Source organism: Morchella sextelata, assembly GCF_020137385.1.
Source record: "Morchella sextelata strain SCLS chromosome Unknown scls_6, whole genome shotgun sequence".
Lineage (NCBI taxonomy): Eukaryota > Fungi > Ascomycota > Pezizomycetes > Pezizales > Morchellaceae > Morchella > Morchella sextelata.
Genome location: NW_025408621.1, coordinates 2,139,043 through 2,150,651, shown reverse-complemented (window position 1 = coordinate 2,150,651; position 11,609 = coordinate 2,139,043). Strand labels below are relative to the sequence as shown.

Genomic DNA, 11,609 nt, shown 5'->3' with positions numbered 1-11,609 from the left:
CCTGATTCCTTGGAAACCGATGTTTTTCGGCGGCTGTGCGTATGTTACCCATTTTGCTTCACGCTGAGACCTGCTGACAGCTGGCTGAGAGGTCAAAATATTCTGGTTTTTCTCTTTGCTTCTTAACAACTGGTATGTATGGGGAAATATAAGGAGCTATGATCATGGCACTTGCATTTTGACTTGGTTTACCGACGTACGCTTTCTCTCCCGGTGGTGCCCGCTCCCGGCATCGTTCCCGCTCCCGCATACCCGCAACCCCACGACTACCCTCGCAATGCTGTTGACGGAGCACATTCCCGTCCCACAGGTACCACTTACCATATCAAAGAGCGGCGGAGAAGCTTAAATCCACCCATCAGACGGGGATACAGTACCAGACGCGGGCCGAATATGGTCATTAACGGCGCTACAAAAATGCGCAAGATCTGTAATTCTATGACACACAAGCAGGTACAGGAACACGACGAAGTGTTGCCACGTCGGATGACTAGCCCCAGCGCATAGTAGTGTCGATTGATTAAGGGAGAATCTCGTATCTCCGTTTGGCACCCGCCCCGCACCAGGTAGCGCACGTGGAGGTGATTATCAATGCTGGAGTTGACAGCGTGCACGTGGTATATATGTCGGTCTTGTTAGCGGCAGCATGTCAGGTGCTTATCACTTACCCAATGAATACCGCAAGACTTGCGCTGCACAAGAGAGATGTATTGAAAAAAGGTTCTAGCCTATACGCCGCATAGCTCATTGTGTCGTTGTGTCGAGTGAGACACTGTGACCCACTAGTACCAATGACTGTCTGTGCAGGAAGTTGTGACGTTGGCGACTATCGATGATTGCGCACACATGAAGGACTAGAAAGATCTCCTTTTTCACCGTGTCGTCATGCCGTATAAGGCCGCTTTCATCCCAAGCCATGCTTTAAACGCGGGCCGTATATATCCAGTTCGAGGTCGACCCTGCTCGCATGGTCCAGCCGGCTGAAGCCGGTGCGGGCTTGGTTATGCTTACCTGGACATCTCACTATCCGCGAACTCAGGTGCCAGCTAGCCGCTTCCGAGCCCGCCATGCCAAGGTTAGACCCTGCAAAGAACAGCAGTCACCCAACTTACCCCGCATCGAGGTACTCTTCTATCTCAATGTCTCTACTCGGCTCAGTGTCTATCGTTCAATAGCAACAACAACGGTCATCCATCAACGCGCTCTTTATAATTACGACAGGGGCGGAAGTCCTTGACCCGCACGACAGCTGAGCACTAAGAGGGTGTGCTGATGTCTGGTATCGGATGTAGTGGCTTTGCTCAGCCCAATCTTCAACTCAGTTCCGTTCTCCACCTTTGGGGGATAGGTTGGAATACAGCAATCATAGCGGCCCAAAACAGTGCTACCATGCTCTTGCCCACGACCGTCTATCAGTTTGATGGATGAGAGCGGTTGATGGAGTGACGAAAGCATTAATAACTCTGACAACAGAGCCTAAGGAGAGTTCAAGTCTATCCCGAAGCAACACCTACTCGACTAGAGACTTCAGCTCTCGTTTTAAAGAGCCAGGACAACAGCAACACTCAACAGCGACAACCCCAACGCTTTCGGAAGGTCTCTAGCCTTCTTCTTCTTCTTAGATCTATATATGAGTATAGGTCCACCCCACCCCCCCGCCGACTGTCATGGCTCGTACGTTGCGTCGCACTCCGCCAGATATTACGATGTCGTACGGGATCTCATTGAACGCAAAAGCTATTGCTATTGGCAAGCCGTACATTCCCTCGTTGTAATCCACTCAATAGGAGGCCCCCGACCACCTGAAGGACAGGGAGAGCAGATGCATTTTAAAGAATGGGTCCCCTGACTACGGCGGTGAAAGAAAAAGGACAAGAAAACCCTTCACGACAACGCGCTAGGTAAAGCTAAATCAAAGCAAATTCCACTATAACCTGCGCATAAGGAACATAGAGCAAGAGCATTGGAAGGAAATACCCACTATAACGAGGCAAAGGAAAATAAAAACACTTACCGATGGGGAAAAGCTTCGATCCAGGAGGACGGGATCAACAGAAGGAAACAAAGGGAGTTCTTCGCCACCAGAGAATAGGTACGAAGAGAGGAAAGAAAGGCCGTCCCTACAGTGAGTTGGCTAAAGGGGAAAGAGGCAAGGAAAGCTCCCCCATTAAAGGGTAGCTATAGAGAAGAAATGGAAGATCAGGATCTCTCCCAGTATAAGTCTCCCTTGATAGGAACGGACTGGAATGAGATCTAGCAGAAAGTATGCAGAAGAAAAAGAAACATGAGACAAAAGGAAAATCTTCCCCAAGCCGAGGCGGCTGAAAGAGAAAGACGGGAAAGACCCCCCATGATAAGGTAAGCAGAGAAAACAAAAGAAAACGCTCTCCCCCAGTATCTGTCTCCCTTGATGAGAAGAGGCTGAGAAGATATTCAATAGAAAACATGACACAAAAGGAACGCCTTCCTAAGAATAGGTACGCGAAGGAAATATAAAACAAAGCTATAAGAGAAGTCTGTCCCTCAAGGGCCGGACAAAGAGGGTGAGAAGACGAGAAAGAGCGGAAATGAACCAGAAGTGATCAGGAGAAGTCAAGAAAGGGAATTCCTCGCCATAATAAGGTAGGCAGGAAGAAAGGAAAGAAAAGACGTCCTCATTTAAGGCGAGGTGGCTAGAAAAGAAAGAGAAGGGAAGCACCTCCCATGAATGGGCGGGTATAAAAAAACAAAGGAGACATTGTCTCTCCCGGTATCGGACTCCCTTGATGGGAAGATACTGGGACAGAAAGATACGAAAGAATAAAACAAGATGAAAGGGAAACCACCCTAAAGAATAGGGTAGGCGAATGAAATACAAAACAAGGACATAAGAAAAGGTCCTTCCCGCGAGGGTCAGACTAAAGATGGAAGCGGAAGAAAGAAAACTTCAAGAAGATATGAAAGGAGAAGGGAAGAAAGGGAAGTTCGCGCTATAATAGGTTAAGGACGAAAGGAAGGGAACACCTTCTCTCCCAGTATTGGACTCACTTGATGCGAAGAGACTGAGACAGAAACTATTAATTCTCAAAAAATAAAATAGAGGAATGAAAGAAGACAAAGGGAACTTACCTTAACAATAAGGTAGGCGAATGAAACATAAAACAAGGACATATGAAATTCCTTCCCGCGAGGGTCAGACAAAAAGCAGAGAAAGAAGGAAATCCAAGACGGTGGTATAAGAAAAGAAGTAGACATGGCAAGCCTTTACAATTTGGCTCCCCAAAGAAAGGTCGAAAGAAATGCCTCCCAATACAGGGCGGCAAAAAGATAAAGAAAGGAAAGTTCCCAAATAAAGGGTGGGCAAAAAAGGAAGAAAAGAAGGAAGTCCATCTACAAGGGACGGAGGATAATGAAAGGAGGGAAAGCTACCGTCCTTCCTAGAATCGAACACCCTTTATGGGAAGAGTTGATTGCCGGTGATGATGAAGAGGAAGAGGGGAGGAAGCTCGGTATATATACTCTACCCTACCTCTGAAAATAAATTATTTTGGAATTAGGGCTTGCCCTTGTCAGCGAAAACGTTGGAATGCTTGTTTGTTCTAGAGCCTTCTAACCATATCCAGAGGTTTCAATTAGACGGGGCAAACAAACAAACAGGCAAACAATGTGCTCTATTGTAGTCTAGAATCTTCGGGGGCGATGCAAATAGGCAAAAACTGTGCTCCATGGGAGTCTAGCCTCTTCCCCCGAATGATGCAAACAGGCAAACAGGCAAACAGGCAAACAGGCAAACAGACAAACATGCAAAGACTACAAAGTATTTTGATTACCAGGTTTTCGACATAGGATTGTACTATTTATCATTAATAACACATGGTATCATACCCGCCAGACTTTTGGTTCCTGGCGGGCTAGTTCGGATTACATGGAGATAGGGCACGAGTAGATATAAGACATTTTAAGAGTCAGTTCCGTCGAGTGGAGGCGCTCAGGGGGAGATCGAAGGAGTATAGGTGTATCTCGGCAGTACCAGAAAAAAGAGTGGCCAATGTGTCCCACAACACTGTCGCCCACAGAATAGAGGAAGGCGAGACTTTTGAAGCGTTAATAAAAAACATTTTGATCCTCGAAAAGGCAGGCCGCCAGTCTCATTTCGGCCATAAATACAACTTACCATCCTTATTCTTTCAAATAGGGTAGAGGACGGAGTATCAAGAGCTTGTCGATGAGATAAATAACAGATACTCATGGAAGATGAGCTGAACTAAGAAATACCATTGCCTGGAGATGAATCCTCGAGGTGGCAACGGAGCAAGGACCGGTAGGTCCTCAGAACGTGACCCGATTACAGGTCTACAATCGAATCTACCAGTTTTCCTACACATCTATTCCGGCTCATTAGAACCACCATGACCTGAAGGCTGTATGTTCGTAAGGGTCATTAATTGTGTATCCGAGTGATCTCACATGACGCGAGTTATCTTTCATGACCGGGTGATTTGATATGATGCGAGTGATGCGTTATGATCCGATGTCAACACATATTTGACCGTTAGCTGCCATGTTAAGTAGTATATCATCAAACCAGGGAGAAATCATTACTTTGCGCGTTTCATGGGAAAAAACTGCTCTAGTGATCTTCACTTGAGATACGAAAAGGTTGATAAAGACTTCCGGTTCTTGGCGTTCTCACGCTGCTGGTGCTCGAGGTCTTAGTATCGAGAGCCTGGAGACTCTAGTGCTCAAAATTCTCGGATGAAGGAATGTGATAGTGATGATGAGTAGATTAAGTGGGTGCTGTAGCGTAGTTTTATAGGCTCTCCGAAACTAACACATAGGCTTAGCCGAGTCCAACCACGCAATCGTTGTGGCGTGTTAATACATTTGTTCAAATAATCTACGCCACGGTGTACAGAGATAGGCGTGTGAAGGTGAAAAAGCTAAACTTTCCCCCGTTAGGCCACATAGCTATCGATTAGGTGGTCAGTCCAAGTCGCAAGGAGTGACCGAAGGCGATATGGTTAACGTGCTCTACCGAACTCTCTTATTGTCTACTATTTCATTTAGTTTCCTGCCGTACTCTAAAGGCTCACCGGCCAATGATAAAACGAACATTGACGGCGTTTGAACGAGCACGTTAACCATATCTCGTTCAGTTACTCCTTTCAATTTGGACTGGCGACCTACGGCATAGCCGTTGAGCGGTTCGTATCTAGCCGCTCATGATGACACATGTATAGTCGCGTATTGCCGCAGATAGGCCTGAAGCTGAGTTGAGCGGTCAAAGCCTTTTACGTACGTTGAGCTTTCTGTTCGTTCAGGACCAGATCCTACACCTCCGGAGCCTCTTTAAGCTTTCCGAGATGGCTAATGGCATATAGATGCTATTAAACTAATGTCAAGACCTACCTCTACTATCCTAACCGGGTCGTTTTTATAGGCAGCTCATGAACACCGGCGATCCACAAACTATACTAAAAGATTCGTCGCTTTCTTAGGCCACCCGACGAATATTTTAGTCTTGTTTGTGGATTGCCGAGCTTCGTCAACCGCCTACAGCATCGTGATGTCTCGATCCACCAACCTGTTTCATGCTGCAATCCGCTCAGGACTGAGTTGGGTTGGGCGGCTCTAGGTCGTGATCTACTAGTTTCTACCTATTCGGTTCTTACGCGCTTTCCACCAGTTTAGTACAATTTGCTGTTCGGTTCCCCCGGATGAGAGGTATATAAAGCGGTTAGCTGAGACCTACCTGCAGAAATCTATATCCTGTTTATATCCACTGCTTGATATGACACTAACTGTCGGAATACCACGTAACTCGAGAGGCCGGATTGTAAATTTGTAAGTAGAGTATAGTCACGCAATGTGGAAACACATACCATACCTCACGACTTTCACATCGCGTTAGGATCCTGTAACCACAATTGGGTCTGGCGGTTGAAGGGATAAAGAGGCCTATAAAAAGTTAGTACAACCTGCCGAAATACCACTCTCCAAAAGCGAAGCATTCCAACATAGTACGAAGTCTCCGCAGAAGAGGCTTATTGAAGCAGATTACGATAGAACTCTTGATATCGATAGAATCGGGTGCTCAGCTCACCTTCTTACAGCGAGTGATAACCCATGACGCGACTGATAAGTCCTGAGCTACTCATGGACTATCACTCGCTCTGTCACCAGCCCGCTTTTGGGTCGGGCATTTAAGTTCCTCACTTACCTGCTATACTGATTCTCTATACAGATCAGAGAAAGGTTTGGATGACGACTCAATTTCGTTTTCGGCCAACGTCATCCTGCTTGGTATCTTTGATCGCCCCCTGCCCCCGGCCCGAGCCCCCCGCTGCTGGAACTCCGTAAACTGTGTTCATGATTTCGCTTTCTTTTCTTTCTTTTCTTTTTTCTTTTTTGGCCACACCAACTGGCATCTTTGACGGATATTCTTTTCCGCAGATACAAGGCCCCACTCAGGAACAGGAAGAATGATGCATCTCTCTCTGCAGGAGCTGAAGTTGACAACCAGGACTCTAGACGGAAGACGGAACAATATCCACGATAGTTCGCCATATAACCGCAGCATAAGCTTTAGGCATGCCGGCTTCGGAATCATGTGCACAAAAGTAAGTCTGAGCCTAGACATAGGTCTGCTGCAAAATCTTGAGAATGAAACGAGTGGGCGATGTTTCAATACAGTGACTGGATGATGAAATCGGAAGGTATCGAACGATGGGAGCTGCCCTATGCGGGTATACTAACAAGGCCTTACAGATAGAAGGGAAAGGAAAGATGATACAGTTAAATCTCGTATAAGGAAGAAAGACGTGAGAAGAAAACTCTCCTTGTGGATATATCACGAACAGATAATCAAAAGAAGAAAGCACCTCGCCGGCAGTTGATGGGTTAAAGGCCTAGCTTCTGGTGAACACGGGCAAAAGAATACCTGAGCTAGACGACGGGGAAGAGGTCCTCCATATCATTCGACGGGAAAAGAAAGGACAACAAATAGAGGACTCACATACGGCTGCGTAAAAGAAGCATGAAAAGAACTCTTCTTATTTCAGTGTGAAGAGGGAAACAATAAGCCAATAAACCCGTACACGAGGTTGAGGCACGTTAACAAACCTGAGAAAAGAAAGGAGAAAAGTTAGTCATATCCACAAAGGAATGTGCAGGGACCTGAAGAGACGAACATTTAAAGAAAGCCCTCCTTACAAGTTGCAGTAGTGTAGGCAAGGGGAACCTCCTCCACGACGAGCTAACTGGGAGGAGGGTAGCAGAGAAAAGAAACTGAGAAGAAAAACTTCGCCACCATACGGTGGTCTGATATAAATAAACGAAAGAAACCCCTGATACTCCGACAAATGGCTACTCGCCATCGTATAAAGACACTGGAAGGAATGTCACTCGACTGACGAGGCAGGGGAATGGCAAGAAAAAAGAACACCATCTGTTTCATGGAGGAAAGAGAAACCATCTTGTGGGAACGAAGGTAGTAATGGAAAGCCTTCCTGACGAGGAGGACAACATAAGGAAAACAGGTAATAGGAACATAACAAAATAAACCACCTCCTCAAGATGGGGAAGGTGGCGTACGAGAGCAGAGAAAGGAATATTACCTATCCCAACACAGAGAAGATGCTAAAAGGAAAGCCCCCGACGATATACTGTGTAAGTAAAAGAAACCTTATCCACCACTAAACAAAATAAGAGCCGCTACAAAGAAAGCCTTCCCAAAAGAAGAGAGGTTGAGGGAGAGCCTCAGGACGTCATAGACGAAAGGAAAGACGAAAGGAAAGCCCTTCTACCATTAAATGAGGAAAAGGGGGAAGATTATCGCTTCTGGCCTTAGATGAGGTTGGTGGCTACGAAATGAGGTCATTCCATCCAGTATCGGCCCCTTAATGGAAACCTTCGATTTTCGATGGTGATGATGGGGAAAGGAGACCGTCTAAACCCGGCGGGGGACGAGGAGAAGCTTACTCATCTGGCATCGAGTCCCTTGATGGGACATCTGATGGCCGATGATGATAACAAGAGAGAGTACATCATGTCAAACAGCAGTAAATCTTTTAAAGGACATCTGCCAGCCATCGGTAATAAGGGAAGATTAGCTCTGCCCGGCACCGAGTACCTTAATGATAATATCAGATGTCGGTGGTGATAGAAAAGAAATCGTCCATCTAGGCTTATGTCTCTTTACGGGTCACCTAATACCGGTTGTGAAGGTAAAATTGGAATCCTTCCATCCAACATCGATCCCTTGATGAGAGCATCTAATGTCGGTGGTGACTAAGAGAGAAGATCACTTACAATCTCGGCCCCCTTGATGTGTCTTCTAATAATCAGCGGGGGTATTTTGGAAGATGTCATCCGATCAGCTTCAGATATCTTTATGAAGTAATTGGTTGTCCATGGCAACCATAGAAGAAACAATACTTGCCTTCGATAGGAATTCTAATGCCGGTGTTAAGTCCCTTGGTAGGAACACCTAAGTAAGAGCCAGTGGCGACGACGAAAAAACCACCCCACCTATCATAGAGCCTCTTGATGACAACTTCGGATGCGATAATAGCGCAGAAAGGGGATCAGTCCGCCCAGCCTCAAAACCCTTTAATAGGAATTATGATGATGAAAAATACTGATTTCGAAAACATATCACACCTCCTAGTCTTGGGCCTATTATTAAGGACTTCGATACCAATTGTAACGGTGGAAAGAAATATTCATCCGGTCTCAGATCCCTTAATGGGAACCTAACGAATGGTGTTGCGCTGATGGAAGGTCTGGCTACCGGGATCCTACGGCGAAGTAATTGTGCTGTCCAGTCTCAGCTCCCTTGATGGGTGTTCTTATCCCCCCCCAGTAATGATAAAAGGAAGACGAAAATCACTCTCGGGCTCTTGATGAGAACTTCAAAGCCAATGATTTTCGGGTATAAGAAACAGTCCCATTCAGGCTCAGTCCCCTTCATGGCAATTCCGATGCCGTCTGGAATAAGAGAAGGGAAATTGTCGCAATCAATGTTAGGTGCTTCGATAGGAGCTCCAACTACCGGTGGTGATAGAAAAGAGAGTAATCCCCGCCCGGGCTCGATCCTCCTAATCGTTTTCTTGACGACCGATGGATGAGAAAAGAAAGCATCGCTCCCTGTTCTAGGGCCCTTTATAGATATCCAGATAACCAGTGGTGAAAAGAAATTAACCCCCCCCAGCCTCGGTTTCCTTGATAGAAAGTTAAATGACTAGCGGTTATGAGAATGATGGAAAGAAGTCATCCCATTAAGTGTCAAGCCTCTTGATGAGAACTCCGTACTTATGATGATCGGAAAGAAAGTCGAATATTAAATAGAAATCATTCTATCCAGTCTTAGCTCCCTTGATGGATATCCTGGCGACCGGTGGGCATGACCATGCTAAAAAGAAACCGAGTCGTCGATTTACAGGTCTCTTGAGTAGACTCCGAGTACTGATGGAGTATAGAAAGAGATTCATCCCTCTCAGTCTCAGTTCCCTTGATGGTTATTCCGAGGACCGATAGCGACGACTATGAGGAAACGATAGTGATTATTGAGAAAAGAAAATATCCCAGCCACTAGCGAGTCTTTTGGTAAGAACTCCAAATACTAATTTCCATGAGAAAAAAATAGATCCTATCCAGTCTCAGGTCCCTTGATGGTTATTCTGATGACCGTCAGTTATTATTATGAGAAAAGGAACACCTCGCTCAGTATCAGGTCCCTTGACGAGAACCCTGACTACCGATGATAAGGGAAAGAAATTTCGAAAGCAATCACATCCGGTCTCAGTCCCCTCGAGGGATATTCTGATGGCCGGCGGGGATGAAAAGAAATGTCAGCAGCTTCAGGCCTCTTGGTGAGTATCTTGATTGCTGGTGGTAGGAAAGAAGAGAAGGAGGATGGGGAGTGCAGGGGAGAGGGGGGGGAAGGCTCCTTATATACTCTATCCTAATGCCCATAAATTGAATTCCTTTCGAATTAGAGCTTGCTCTTATGAGGGCAAACATAGGGATTTTTGCCGCTCTAGGGCTTTCGATTAGGGAAAGCGAACAGAGAGGCAAGCATACTTGGGAGGTTTCTCGGTCTAGAGCTTTCGAGAAGGTGAGATAAACAGTGAATCGACCACGCGAACCAGCAAACTTGGTATGTTTGCCAATCTAGGGCTTTCGAGAAGGTGGGGAAACAGGGAAAGCAAACAAGCAGACAAGCAGACAAGCAAACTAACAAACTAGCAAACTAGCAAATATTGGCCGCTGTTTGTAGGCCTAGGGCTAAATGTAAGGCGTCCAGGCAAATATGCAATCATCGGGCTAGAAACTGTTCATCTAGAAGCTTCCCTCGAACTTGAAGAAGGCTATAAATCAGGCACAGGCCTAGGACTCGAATAATGGGATTCGAAGCAGAGAATCACAGTCTCGATCTACCGCTATAGATGAGGCTCAATTTCGTTGAAATAGAAATCGATATCAGGGCTCCAGATGAGATATACCGCCTAATATCAACTCTTCGACACTTCTGGTGTTTCAAAACTGATCGGCAAATAACGGGGACTAGACGCTACAGGTGATTGAGCAGTAACAACGTTCTTAATATCTTCGATCCTTATTAAACATCTAAACATCGAGGTTTACGGTGGTTATTTTAGTCGAGTGATCATCCATGATGCTCCGACCACTTGATGAGATGGGAGTCGTACAGGAAACAGGACAATACGAGTCTACTATCGCGTTATACCCTCGCCGCAGATCATACAGGACAGCATATAGCCTCGAAAAAGGTGAACCTCCCGATGAAAAGACCCACACTGTCCCACAAGGAGGTTGATTGAGCAAGCAGATTCTCGGGCTTGGCTGGTAACAAGAGATAAGCGCGTATATAATTACCGTCAAGGAATCTGGCAGGGGAAATAGTTTACATCATAGCCTATCACTCGGCTTCAAAATCCGTCCAAACGCAGCCAAGTACGGCCGCATTCGGAAAGTTTTGGCACCTCCGGACTAAACTCACGAGGCAGTCCTTTCTACTTTGCAATTCTAATATTCGAGACCGTTATCAGAGAGAGCTGCAATGTCTCTATTGCAGTCATACCTGTCAATAAGTTGAGTATACGCGAGTGCCATGGTTGTTGGTGGGCTACAATTCATGAACGACTCAATATAGTAGGGTGCCTGTACTTTTCGAATGCGGCTGTACGTCTACGACTTCAAAATCTCGCTCTCCTCGCCTTAGAATTTGCTATTCATAGCGAACTTGGGAGCAACTTTATAATCGCTACAGCAGCTAATATATAGAAGCACCGATACTTTATAATAATGGTGTGTGCGTAGTATCCTCATCAATCGATATATGGGCAACTGACGTGCCCATCGTCGGCCGACACCCGTCCGGAGCATGCAGCTGGGTGTTCAGCTTGACTAAAAACGTCTATGTCCCGAGTGTTTGGCTCTGTTGGTCCATCAGAGTGTGCAACCCCGACAAGACAGACCCTTTGCGCCAGCGCTCTACAAGCAACGAGTACTCGGAGGGACTAGAGCAACCTAGACCCTAACAATTGGAATACTAATGCCTAGCACTCGACCAGTATATTTCATTCGATCGTGGAAGCATTAGAATG

General features: G+C 46.1%; 1 protein-coding gene across 1 annotated transcript; it reads left to right on the top strand.

The window, feature by feature from the left end:
- Positions 1-967: 967 nt before the first annotated feature.
- Positions 968-1,237, top strand: H6S33_011669 (uncharacterized protein; the record flags this gene model as incomplete). The annotated part of the gene is made up of 1 exon (XM_044843056.1): positions 968-1,237. The coding sequence occupies one exon, from the start codon at positions 968-970 to the stop codon at positions 1,235-1,237; it is 270 nt and encodes an 89-aa protein (XP_044696437.1).
- Positions 1,238-11,609: the final 10,372 nt, after the last annotated feature.